This window comes from Salvia splendens, chromosome 8 (genome assembly GCF_004379255.2).
Source record: "Salvia splendens isolate huo1 chromosome 8, SspV2, whole genome shotgun sequence".
Classification (NCBI taxonomy): domain Eukaryota; kingdom Viridiplantae; phylum Streptophyta; class Magnoliopsida; order Lamiales; family Lamiaceae; genus Salvia; species Salvia splendens.
Genome location: NC_056039.1, coordinates 16,401,447 through 16,415,027, shown reverse-complemented (window position 1 = coordinate 16,415,027; position 13,581 = coordinate 16,401,447). Strand labels below are relative to the sequence as shown.

Genomic DNA, 13,581 nt, shown 5'->3' with positions numbered 1-13,581 from the left:
CTACATCTCTGCTAAGATGACACATTTTTTAGTCGGTGCGAGATTTTAGGAATTGTTTGATTGGATTGAGAAAAACTAGGTGCAAGTATTATATAGAAATTGAAGTGAGAAAAAATGGTTGGATACTTGGATATATTAATTGAAGAAGGAAAATTACTAAAAATAGAAATGTATCGTATTATTTAGAACAAACTAAAAAAGAAAGTATGTCATCTTAGTTGGGACCGATGGAGTAATATATAAAAATATGATCCACATTCCACTAATTTTTTCAACTTTTTTTTCTTAATATTTCTTAAAACTCGAGCCGAGTCAAGCGTGGACAACATTCGGTGGACGGGGGCAGCCTTGAAACTTGTCGATTTTGATATAAATACCGTAGTTCCATGATAAAAGTCGTAATCTCATTACATGTATATACAAACATGAGTTTCAAGGTGAAAATTGATTAATCAGCTGATATATTTGGCAATGGCAGTGGCCAACGATTTGACAACCATATTTTTGCCTTGCCTCTGATTGTGTATGTATTGCTACAACCTGTAAAACATCATCTTGACGACGTCTCCGATCGTTGAGACGATCTAAGCTTCGCTAGTTGTTGTTGTCGTCGTCCTAAATGAAATGCTGTTGCCAACCATATGAAACACACCTGATAAGCAGAAGCAAACCAGACCATCTATTAGCCTGTATACAGCCACGCGATGAAGGTTTAAGAACGCATAAAGGTCGGGGAAGTAATAACGTACAGGCAATGCGTAAAGGGAGGTGGTAGAGGCACTGCCGTTTAAACTGCCTGATAAGAGCTTGTACATCCCGGCTGCAGTGGCGTCTCCAAGCCTTTGGACGATTACATCTATGCATACCTGCGATGATATTTTTGGCGAGACATAACACTTATAACTGGAGATTCCATGTAAAAAAATGATATACGCACACCTTTGCTTTGTACTTCTCGTCTTGTGTAACAACCGTGAATAGCAGCTCTCTCCCTGGCCTAGTGACAACGTATATTACCACCTGAAGCGACAAAAGGGCTATATCAATTTGTTACATCTCCGGCCTAACGACACGGTAACAGGTTACTAGGGACTGGGTCACAACAGGTAAAAAGTAAAGCAATTGAAACCTTCCGTAGAGTTTCGGATATGGCAACTGCTATCCATGATGGCCATACGGATAGAGCAATCAGATTTACAAACCCAACGAGTGGCGCAGAACAAATTGCTGTCGTAACCCCAGCAACGGTGAGGATATGCCCCTGTGCAGATAGAGCAATCAGATTTACGTAAGGCACCGAGATCCATGTTTATTGAAATGATTGGAGCAAAATGTTGGACCTCTATGGATGCTCATACGAAAAACTAATATGCGAATGTATCCATACCGTCAGAGTTAGTTGTCCGCCAAGGATGAAAACAGCAATAAAGCTGTTAATTTGTGCAAACAATTTCCTTCTACCAACTGGACTTGTAACCGTACTGGCAATAACAGTCACTTTCTGCAGTAATTTGACGAGAAGGCAGCTTTAACATAGAAACCAACTAACAACAAATCCATTTCCAAGCAAAAATGATTTATCAACATACTGAAGCCTGAAAATGTCAAGTTAATGATGCATATACTCAATTACAAATGTCATGATATTTATAAATTTGAAATCTTGTCTTACAATATGCAATTCTGCAGAAACCCTGTTTGTTTACATACAGTTGTCATCTGGAAAATGTTTATTCAGATAATTTGGTACTAATTCATTCTTAACAGAATGCACATCTTGAAAACTAAGCAGATACACTAGTTTTCTTTTCCAGTATTCTCTCTCTTAACTATTTTCTAGGATTCATTCATAGACAAGTTTATTCATAGGCATGAGACCAAATCTATAGCCTTAGAAGAATAAAGTTATGAAATCTAATCTTGTGGAATAATAGAATGGCATCGAAGTCCTATTTGCAACTTGTCAAGTTTCAATGCTTGCATCATCAAAAGTCATTCATTCAAGAGACTAGGCAAGACATGATCAAGGATGATCCAATAAGAGATATGAGATTAATGAGAAAAATTATCAAAGACAACTCTACAACAATCCATTGAAGTTTCCGATGAACACACGTCTTCTCACCTGGAAGTAGAAGAAAGAGGACACCAATGCACTTAGCCAAAGGAATAGTGCAACTTGTAATAAATAGGTCGATGATAATATAAGCTGCAGACCCTCCAATATAACCCAGATTTGAGGTTTTACTTTGGAAGTAGAGGTTCTGGGAGAAGGTGCTTGTAGAGCCATTTCACTCTTTCCATCAGCCTCACTTATATGATCATTATCAGCTTTTCTACATGCCACAATAAGTAAATTGAAGAAACATAAGGTTTGGAAATATAAATTGCCTTCACCGATAAAATAAATGCTTGTGATTAACAATGTCAAGGTTTACAAAACACTTAAGGTCAATGTCTAATGAACAAAATATAGGATATTTATGACAAACTTCATCAAGTTTCTATATATTGAAGATACTTCTTTTATGCGAACTAAATAGTAGTACGACAGTTTATACTTCAGTGTTAATCATCTTCAGGCAAAAAATGGATATTATTTAGCAACATTGAGCATTCCAAATAAATCGTGTGATCAAATTACAAGAGATATTACTAACGCAAAGGAAAATGAAGACATATCGCATATTACATGAAACATTAAAATACAAATGATCCAACAACTTGCCAAAAGAATCAACAGGGATTAAAAAAGATACAGTCAAGTCAATAACCAGATATTTTTTGGAAAGAAATTAAAAAAGAGAAACAAAAATCGAGGAAGAAACACTTGTATCTACTAAAATATGCCAGAACTTATTAAGTACGAGAAATAGGTTGTAGAAGTCAGTGAATAAGGTAGGGAAAGAAGCAGAACATAAGAAATACCTTAAGGGAGACAATTCTTCTGGATGCTGGGAAACATCCTTGTTGATTCCTACCGAAGACTGCGCAGCAAATTCCAACAAGAGAGCAGAAACAAGAAGCAAATCTAAATGAACCAACTCCAGAGTCAGAGAACAAATGAAATCAGAAAGAGATAGACAGAGAGATGTAGACAAAGAAGAGTCATACACGGGCCAACCCATGCCATTCCTGTTGCAAAGAGTGAACCAAAGAGCTGACCTAGCGTAGCACCAGCACCAATAAACCCAAACAATCTTGACCCTGACTGAAATCAAGTGGTTACAGAGTAAAAATGCCGAGAAGGACCTCTGAACAAGATTAAGCAAGTAAAGACTGGTGGCATCCTAAGTGTTATGGTTATGAACTCGGGATAAAAGGATTTGCTAGTGCTCTTTGTGAGGATATAATTAAAATGGTAGATTAGATTCCAGCAGACATATTGAAGCACACCAACCTCACTATCCATCACATCAATTACTCTCGCCCACGTTGAGGAGATAGTTATAAGATTAAGAAGGGCAACCTGTTGAAACAGATGATAAAACAAAATATTACAGGAGAGTGATGTGGAGACGATGATATATAATTAAATTTATAACTGAGAACAATCTAAATTTCATAGTTGTGAGGCGAACTCCATTATACCCAAAGAAACATGGCAATCCTCACTGAAATGTAAAACCACCCGTGGCTTTCCCAGCCACCTGAATTATATGTGAGGGTTCCATCGACTGCAACCTTCAGCTCATCCTTCAAAATGGTTTTCACTGGAAGCATTTCCTACGTAAGCAGATAACTAATCATAAATCCCACAAGAAAAGTGAACAAAACAAACTGCTGAAGAATGAGACTGCTATTCACTATACCTTGGCTTTAAATGGTGAACTTCCAGGTGTAGAAAAATTCCATAGAACAAAGAATATAACAAGAGAGAAGCTAAAAAACCGGTGTATCAAGAATAAAGCCTGAAATAGGAGAAGAAATTATCTTAGTGGAAAATGCATGACATTCCAAGAAGTAAATTGACAAAGTATCTTAGAATAAAATTATTGAAAGAAAAAGGCAAAAACTAGGGATAACTTTAATTGATCTCATGATTCATCATCACACCTTCTGCCTTATGACTAATTTAATCCTAGACAAATCCTATTGTGGCTTATCTCATGTTGTATTTCACAATTATCTTGTCTAACTAACTGAACAACCTAAGGAGTCAGCTTTTACATGATAAACTCAAACAATCAAGGATTAAGTTTCACTTAATTAAAAGACTCGAAAACACTAAAAACACCAATACTTCATATGTTCTCTTCATACTTTCTTACACCCACTTGATCACGTCCCTCTTCTCTCATTCCAGCTCATGTGTGGCCTTCTACATGGCCAATCTGATGCTACACAACTGACTGAAGGCCCTCCATCCTCGTAAGTAAAACAGAAGACAGGACTTGTTGGCCACGCACCATGTATCCAAGTACAGACTAAAATATCCAGCCATTTTCTTCTTGCATTCTGTCATCTTTCGGCTATTCATTTCCTGAGCCATCCTTGGATGTGAACAACACACCCTCAAACACCCTAGTCAACATTTTCCTAACATCTCATGCATACGTCACGAGGAGTAAAGACGGCAAGCTGAGTTCACATCGCTCGATTTGTTGTGGATAATGGAAGGTAGGAAAAGTTAACGTCGTTTTTTGTTTGTACGGAAGAAGGGTCTATGTATTGAAGTGAGACAGCAGGGATTGGTTTCTAACTTTCTATAGACACGTTTCATATCGGTGAGATGAGTGAAACAAAAAGGGTCCTTATTTCGGCTCCACAACCTCGGGAACAAGTTCAGTTACGATGGAGTAAAAATTATACGTCATGTTGCCTTATACCTCCTTCACCCCCACTCTATCTTTGTTCTAAACAAAAGGAGGGAGTTGAATCTAATCCTCACCCTCCCCGAATCCCCTTTGCAACCTCACCACATAATTTTATCATTTCGCATTCCTCTTGATTAATAGAAAGCTAAAACGGTGCAAGGCTGAAGCACCAGCACTACAATAGAAAAGACAAAACTTCTTTCTAGTTCCTTCTGCCATTACGATATGGATAATTATGATAGAGATATAAATTACATAACTTTTTAGCAATAATATTTGACAATAGTTAAAGTATTACTCCATCCGTCCCAAGATATTAGACTCGTATACCACTTTGGGGTGTCCCAACATACTTGAGCCATTTCTATTTATGGTAAAAATTTACTTTATTACCAACCCCACTTACACCACTAAACAAGACCTCCTAAATTCTTGTGCCAAAAGAAATGAGTCTAATATCTTGGGACGGAGTACAACACTTCTACTGCACTTCACAATCAACAGTTCGAACAGGCATACATCAATACAAGCAATATTAAATTTTGAAATACGAACTGAAGTCTGTTAAGTCGTTGACAATAATAACGTTACAGATCATAACAAAGCCGAGTTGTGACTATGTTCATCCTTCCATTTCTAAACACCACGTCTTCCCTAATTCGTCCGGGATCTAAAACTAAAATTGACCTCACCTTCAGTCGAAGTAAAATCCTTACTCAAGTCTATTAGCTACTTATTCAGCCATCCACATTGAGATGACAGTCAAGGTAAAATAGCAATGTGGCTATAACTAATTAGCCAAATAATTTTCCAAATTCTCAAAATCAAATAATTCTAGAACCATATATGCTAGTATGCTACCAATTAGATAACATTCACTTTTTAAAAAACAGGGCTAGGTGAAAATTAGGTAGATTACCAAAACAATTCATACTTTTCCTTTGGAGAGATTCGGCAGAGAAAAAACGAGGGTGGAAAGGGGCGCAGCAACCAAGGTGAGCAGCAGTGATCCGACGAAGAGACTCGGGAGATTACCCAAACCCAGCGAAATCGCACCTTCATCCCGTAACGGAAGCACCACGAAATAAGCACTCAATATCTGGGAATTTTCAAAAACCCAATTACCCACCAAGCATAACAAAAAAGTTCAAATCTTTTACTGTATTAAGCACGACTTACAAAGAAAAATGAGGAGGTTGAAGAGATCAATGCGGAGGTCTCGTGTGGATGAACAGTGACGAAAATTGAAATTAGTGATTCCACACGAGATTTATCGATGATTACCATTCTGACCATAAATGATACAGTGATCTTTCAAGGAGAAAGGGGAAATCATGGATGGGAAATTGGGAATTGGAAGTTTGTCCAGAAGCGTAAGCTTGGAACTGAAAGTCAAGAAATTGAAATTGGGAGGCATTTCTTTTAGGACCCTCCAATTCTGTTAATTTGTATATTGATCCTTCATCTATGAGATTTGACTATTTGAGGATTTCCAATTCATGATCATTCTTGCAACATATACGAGTCTAAAAAGAAGATATAACGATATCCATGGGGGAAAGATGAATTATTTAATATTTGTATTTAAATGGAAAGATCATCTTCAATTATTTACACAAAATAATGTAAATATCATATCAAATATTCCCTTTGTCCCAGTTTAGGAGTGCAATTTAGTTAGGTCATATGTTTTAAGAAATTGTTGGAGTGTGTAACATTGAAGTGAGGTAGTGGTTGTTGGAGTGTGTAATAATTGAAGTGAGGTGGTGGAAAGTGGGACCCTTTTGACTTTTTATACTCCATCCGTCCAATAGTAGATGTCACACTTGGGAGATAATACCGGATTTTAGGAGATGTTATTTTGTGTGTTAAGTAGTGAGAGAAAATATAATTTTATAATTGATGTGAGAATGAACTTTTTTCAAAAGAGGAAATGTGACATCTTTTGTGGGACAAACTAAAAAGTAAAGTGTGACATCTATTATGAGACAGAGGAAGTATGTAAAAAGTGTTTCTTTTGTTTTATTTTTATGAAAATAATGACATTTGAGTGTAAATTTCATCAACAATGGGGTTAAAGTTTTTGTCCAAATATGGTAAATTCTAAATGGGACTCTTAAATTGAGACGGATGGAAATGACAAAACATGACTCTTAAACTGGGACGAATGGAGTATATGATTTTACTCCAACTATTACACCAAATTCAAATTTAAAAGAATATTCTCTATATTATTATTTTTAACTCATAAAATTTGAAAAAGTTTTTGGTTTAATTTTGGTTAAGTGTAAACTTAAAGATAGGTATTTTTCACTAAAAATAAAAAATGGGACTGGTTTTGGAGCAGTATTAGACCAGCTCTAAGGGTGAACTAAAACCTAAAATAGGATACGTAATTAGCTCCAATATTACTAAAAAACCAATCGCATTTTGGGTATTTAAGAAAAAAATACCTACCTTTAGGTTTACACTAAACCATAACCTAAAAGTTTTTTATATTTCGTGAGTAAAAGAGGCATAATATAGAGAATATTCGTTTATGTTTGAGTTTAGTGTAAATGGTTAGAGTAAAATCCTATTTGATATGAGATTTACACTAAAATGGGTTTGAGTTTAGTATAAATGGTTGGAGATGCTCTTAGAGCTAATTATCTATCCCATTTTAAGTTTTACTATACCATTGGAGACGGTCTAACTATTTCATTCGTTCCATAAAAATATGTACTTTGGATTGAGTACGGGTTTTAATGCATACTTGGTAAAGTAAGAGAGAAGTAGAAAGAAAAAGTAATTAAAGTATTTTTAGTGAGGAATAAGTCTCATCTCATTAAAGATAAGAGTTTTCAAATTTAGAAAGTGCTTATTCTTATGAAATGGACTAAAAAAAGAAAGAGTATGTATTCTTATGGAATGGAGGGAGTATCTATCTAGATTGCAAATTTCTAATTAATACTATGAATAACGTTAATATTTTATTTTCGGTTTTATAGGATATTATTTTCATCTCATATGACTTGATTGATTCTTTTATTTACACAAATAATACTTCACTTCTTTTCTTGATTTTACAGTAAATTATTCTCAATATTTTCTTTTTATTATTTGTTTTTTCAAATTTAATTCTACTCCATATCTTGATCTTAAAAAAGTAAGTACTGTATCTAATTTTTGGTACAATTTTGCTAAAAATGCAAAACATAAGTAGTAGCTCTCAAAATTTGCGGTTGGTACATACGTTTTCTTCTCCGGTTCACGGTAAATTATTATCAATATTTTCCTCTTATTATATAAACAAAATTTTAATTCTACAATGTTTCATGATTTACACAACTAGTATTCCCTCGTCCCATAAAAGATGTCTCACTTTCCTTTGTCCAACTAAAGATGTCACATTTTCATATTTAGAAAAAATTCTCTCTCACAATAATATAAATATTATATTTTCTCTTTCTACCAAACACATAAAATAAAACCTCCTAAAATTAATCTTGTACCGTCCCACAAATGTGACATCTTTTGTGGGACGGAGGGAGTATAATTTTGGTACACTTTTGCAAATAGTTCAAAATAATAAAGTAGATCTGAAAGTTTACGGTTTAAACAACCAAATTTTTTCTCAATTTCTAGTTCACAGTCAATTATTTTCATTATATAACTTTTATAATTCGTTTATACTAAAATGATCTAAAAACCGATTGCTCCACTGCACATAGAGGCATATTAATAAAACATCTAAATTGGATAATTATAATCACATTTCACTCATATATTGATTGAAGATGGCATGCACGTGGTTGTTAGGCCTTTTATACGGCCCCAAACAATGAGGTTTAACCTCATCGGCCCAGCCCAACAGTTTGAGCTTTATTTTCTATAAAATAGTTTATTTTGACTAGTATCTTTTCATATGGGAATCCGGGTAGCGCTAAACCATTTTCGTGGGACAAACAAAAATGAAGGCATGGTAAGCAACCAATCCAAAACTGGGGTCTGATTCAAAGCTTTCGTTGTCTGTCAAGATGGTGTTCAAATATGATTCTAAGACCACAATTGTCTTCATCATCGAAAGATCTTCGCATCTGTACCTTGTACACCTCAATTGAAGCCCTGATGAAGAAGTTATGGCCGTTTGACGAAAGCTGCGCGGAGCAGTATAAACCCGGCGACTCACCGGGTTCGCAAGGCATGCGAACCCAACGACCCGCCGGTGTTGTTCGGTGATTTTAGCAGCGATTCCAGAGAGTCACCGGCTTCGTCCACTGATGAACCCAGCCACCCGCTGGAATGGGAACATGCGCGGGTGATTTTGAATAGACACTTCCCATCTCTCCCCCCCCCCATCTATAAATAGGGCCTTTGCTTCATTTATAATAGACAGATTAGAAGTGAGTTTCGAGTATCTTCTCTGAGAGAGTCCCTTCCCATAGTGTGTGAGATGAATGTTTGAAAAAATCATGGAGCTATAGTAACTTGGTGGTTAGCCCGGGGTTAGCCACTTGGTAAATTCACAACTAGCACCATGTAACTAGTGACGGAGCTTGAGTGAGAGTATACCATAGGGCGGAGCTCGAAATTATACCCTAGTGTCGTGTAGCTAGCAAGAGAGTCGATATAAATATTTGCTTGGATAAGTTTCCAAGGATTGCCATCATCTTTTTACTGGAGATTCTCATGTTCCAAAAGGTTCTTAGGTTTCCAAGTGGTCAATTCCTCACACACTTTCTTCCAATTCTGTTCTCCCATTTATTCAATGTTTTTGTTATATCTTTGTGTAGTATCATTTGTTTAGTGTAATGTTTGATAACTTTGATTAATGTTACTTTATGATAGTGTATTAGTGTTGTATTGTTTTTTGTTTGCAACTTTAACGTGTTTTTACAAGAACGTGTTAGGCTAATAATTGGAGGCCCCTCATCGTTTTCTTTCCAAATTTCAGTTTTAAACATAATATATTTATGTGTGAAATCGTTGTAAAGTCTCTTCAATGGCATTCCATCATTGAACTTCATCTACATGTAGAGAGAATTCATGATGAGTTAAATTAGCATTGTCACCTCTCTCCCAGTTCAACAAAATAATAAAGTTGGAACTCTTATTTCGAAATTTTCTAATTCTTACTCCCTCTATGATGAGGAAAATGACGTATTCCTTAAGAGGAGAGAGGAAAGTAAGAGAGAAGGAATAACCTAGCAATAAAGATATTTCTAATTTAAGTAATAGATCATCTTTATTAGGACAAACTAAAAAGTAAAGTAGATCATCTCCAATGAAACGAGGAGGGAGTACATATTTGTTGTTATGTTGACAATTTATAACCTCAAACTGCAACTACAAACACCCCCTCAAATGCAACTTAATTTAGCATCATGAAGATTGGTATGCATATAATTTAAATATTTACAGTGGTTAGTTTATAAGATTGAATCTAACCACTTAATTCTAAACATATAATTATATAACAATTAGTTATAGTCATCCATTTCAATTAAAATAATCCCACAATTCAATCTTAAATGGATAATTATATGATAATTAATCATGCCAACCGTCCATTTCAATTAAAATAATCTCACAATTCAATCTTAAATGGATAATTATATGATAATTAATCATGCCAACCGAACGCCATCAAAAGCGAAAAATAAATAGAAAATAAAAGAGTGGGATTGTATAGATATAATTTTATGCAGTGAAGAGTTTAGTGAAGAAGTTTCCAGAAGAAGAAGGTTTGTTCAAGCAAGCAACATGCACATATCTCCCTAACTTGTCCACCTGCCTCGCCTCTCCTCTCCTCTCCTCTCCTCTCGTGTCTTTCTTGCAAACTTTGCATGTCTTGTCCACCCATCCCTCTTCCACGTACTCTCCCTCCACTGCAATTTCCCAATTTTCATCAATTCTCACCATCTTATGAATAAAACTTCAGTGTAGATAGAGGACTAAGGCACAATGATTGAGTGCTTAATTAACTACCTTCAACATATGATTTATTAATTAACTACCTTCAACATATGATTTAAAGAAATCCTTGTAAGTTCCCCCAATCTTCCTCCGGAGTGCTCCATACTGCAAAACCAATTCACAAAAACCAGTTTCATAATACTCGTAGTGTCCTAAAAAAAATAGACTACTTTTATTATTTTGGGCCGTCCTTCATTGAGACCAAGTCTAAGTATAGAAAGTTTTTAACCAATTATACACCACTAATTTTTCAATCTCTCTCTCTTATTTTTTCTCATCTATCTCTAACTTTACGAATTGCACACTAAAACCTATGTCATTTATAAATTTATCTATTTTCTGGGGACAAAGGTAATATTAAGTATAAATATGTCAAAAATCTGTTACTATAAAATTGAGATGCATGGAGCAATTCAAGAATGAGTTAATAATAATACTTCCTCAATATGTGTACCACTTTGACCCGACACAGATTATAAGAAATATAATAGAAAGTGGGTTGAATAAGTTAGGCTGAGTCATACTTTTTACGTATTAGTTCTATGATAAAATTTGAATAAGAATGAGTTGGCAGAATATTGAGTCCGCTGCTAAAAATGATACTTCCTCGATGCTTCCTCCGCCCACTTTTCTTTTTGATTTATCTCAATCAAAATGACTCAATACTAAAAATTGAAACACTGATCTCGTTCCGTCCAAGGAAGGGGTCATCTTTCTTACGATAGAAGGAGTAGTAATAATACATGTTCCCTGGACATCTGATCTCCAGACTTGGTGGCTTGTCTGGCTTCCTCGAGCAGCTCGGCATCACGGGCTGATCTGACTTGCGAGAAATCTAGAGCTTCTGTCACACTCTCAAATAGATTTTGTTTCCTCTTGGGTATGGCTTCTCCTTCTTTTTCACTAAGCATGCACAAACAGAACCGGCCCGGCGGTTCGCCGGTTCGGAACCGCTGGTTCATGAACCGGAACCGGAACCGGCATCGGCGGTTCAAGCGGGCCGGTTCAGGTTTAGGAATATGACGAGCCATAACCGACGGTTCAACGGTCCCAACGGGCAGATTCCGGCTAGGGCGTAGGGTTGCAGGCGAGGTATGTAGAAAAACCGTCGGTTTTCGTCAGAAACCATTGGTTTGAACCGCCGGTTTCCTATAAATATCCCACTTCCCCATCATTTTTACTCACCCCAATTCTTGTGTTAACAAGGATTTCCTTCTAAATCTTCATTTCTCTATTCTCTCCTCATTCTCTCTAATTGCTCAAGTTGTTTGCTAGTTACTACTTACTACTATATTTGTTGTTGTGTTCGTAATTTACCATTTATTCAATACTCCATATTTCATCCTTACTACTTTCATTTATCACTATGTCTTCTTCTCGTGGTGGACCGGGACGTGGTGATCGGGGCAAAGGAATTTCCCAAGATCAAAGTAGTCGTCCCTCAAAATCAAGACGACCTAGTCGTCGAGAAGTTATGGAAGAGGTTTCCCGAGTGGTGGCTGAACGCATGCAAGTAAGTTCTAAAAAATTATTTTTACAATTCATAATTTCATAAGATTGAGTTTTTAAATTTTTTTTTGTGTTCCTACTTATAACTTCAACTTATATAATATTTATAGATAGAAGAAGATCATAGGATGGCCAAGCTACTCGCTGAAATGCATCAGGTGGGGGCGGGGGCGGTGGTTCCCAACAACAAGATGACGAGTACGACGTGTCTATATCGTCGGACTCGAACAACAATGATGATAGATCTCATTCTCGTATTCCATCTAGCACCGGCGGAAATGAAGAGATGTCCCCTCCCCCTCCACCTAGTAACACTACAAAAGCTTTAAAATCTGATATTTTTGTTAAACACTACAAGAAGGTCCCGGTGGTGATTCCAAGTCCTCATGATCCACACTATCAAGAAGAGACATCGGCGTTTCATGCATATTATAACTATTGTGATAAAGTCTACAAATTTGCTAGTGGTGGGGGATATGGCACCCTCCGTCGTCATTTGGTGACAAAACATCTTGTAGAATGTGGCACTACCGCTACCCAAACCCAACTAAACTTCCAACCCGGTGGCTCAGGTTCGTCAGATACGCCTCTTTTTAAATATGATCAAAAAAAAATTTGTTGTCATTATGACTAGATGGGCTGCAATGAAGCATTTTCCTTTTAATATTTATGATGATAAAAAATTTGAGGTTACTATGCAAAGTGGTTTAAACGTATCTATCAAAAGAGTAGGTCGAATGATCGTTCAACGATCTACCGTTAGACAATGTTTAGAGAAAAAAGTTGAATTATCACGTCATTTACTTAACTTGGGCCACAAAGTGAACATTTGCTCAGATGTATGGACTGATTGTTTTAACCGGCATTCATACATGAGATTACGGTTCACTTTGTGGACAATAGTTGGACTTTGAACAAGCATTTAATTGGTTTTAGAGAATTTGAGACACCACACACTGCACCTGAAATTGCTTCTTTAATTATTCAAGTTTTGAATGAGTTTTAATTATGCAATAAGATATTTTCTGTTGGTTTTGATAATGCAACTGCTAACACTGCAAGTATTAGTGATTTGATTGCGGCTTGTGCTCTGGTTATTGGAGGTAAGTATTTTCATCAAAGATGCATATGTCATATTTTAAATTTATGTGTACAAGATGCGCTTGAATCATGTCAAAAGCATGTTGGTCCTATTAGAACTACAGTTAGATTAATCCATCAAAGGCCAGCTATTGGCAAAGCTTGGAAGAAATATTGCCATCAAAAGAATGTAAGATATACGAATTTTACTATGGAT

General features: G+C 36.0%; 2 protein-coding genes across 3 annotated transcripts; both read right to left on the bottom strand.

Moving 5' to 3' along the window:
• Window positions 1-345: 345 nt before the first annotated feature.
• On the bottom strand, window positions 346-6,258 carry LOC121745050. 2 transcript variants are annotated; one of them, XM_042138810.1, is made up of 13 exons: window positions 5,997-6,254; window positions 5,752-5,916; window positions 3,813-3,911; window positions 3,592-3,726; window positions 3,401-3,469; window positions 3,115-3,211; window positions 2,929-3,031; window positions 2,126-2,336; window positions 1,388-1,501; window positions 1,130-1,261; window positions 940-1,020; window positions 750-866; window positions 346-652 (listed from the first exon to the last, which is right to left on the bottom strand). In XM_042138810.1, exons 1-13 carry the CDS (start codon window positions 6,111-6,113, stop codon window positions 551-553), a joined length of 1,542 nt encoding a protein of 513 aa, XP_041994744.1. In that variant the 5' UTR covers window positions 6,114-6,254; the 3' UTR covers window positions 346-550. The 2 variants fall into 2 exon arrangements, with proteins under 2 accessions (XP_041994744.1, XP_041994745.1); XM_042138811.1 differs by lacking the exons at window positions 346-652; window positions 750-866 and having other exon boundaries at window positions 940-1,037; window positions 5,997-6,258.
• Window positions 6,259-10,499: 4,241 nt separating this feature from the next.
• LOC121745841 lies at window positions 10,500-11,686 on the bottom strand. The gene is made up of 3 exons (XM_042139788.1): window positions 11,519-11,686; window positions 10,817-10,880; window positions 10,500-10,687 (listed from the first exon to the last, which is right to left on the bottom strand). The coding sequence occupies exons 1-3, from the start codon at window positions 11,684-11,686 to the stop codon at window positions 10,500-10,502; spliced, it is 420 nt and encodes a 139-aa protein (XP_041995722.1).
• Between the last annotated feature and the right edge of the window lie 1,895 nt (window positions 11,687-13,581).

Bases quoted from the DNA above. Each gene is read 5' to 3' on its own strand.
- LOC121745841 (XM_042139788.1), bottom strand. From the start codon at position 11,686: ATGCTTAGTGAAAAAGAAGGAGAAGCCATACCCAAGAGGAAACAAAAT. The intron at 10,881-11,518 runs GTATTATTACTA...TTGGTTTTGCAG, and splicing joins ATCAGATGTCCAGGGAACAT to TATGGAGCACTCCGGAGGAA. The intron at 10,688-10,816 runs GTAGTTAATTAA...GGGAAATTGCAG, and splicing joins CTTTAAATCATATGTTGAAG to TGGAGGGAGAGTACGTGGAA.
- LOC121745050 (XM_042138810.1), bottom strand. From the start codon at position 6,113: ATGGTCAGAATGGTAATCATCGATAAATCTCGTGTGGAATCACTAATT. The intron at 3,032-3,114 runs GTATGACTCTTC...TGGTTCATTTAG, and splicing joins AATGGCATGGGTTGGCCCGT to ATTTGCTTCTTGTTTCTGCT. The intron at 867-939 runs GTGTGCGTATAT...ATATCATCGCAG, and splicing joins ACGAGAAGTACAAAGCAAAG to GTATGCATAGATGTAATCGT.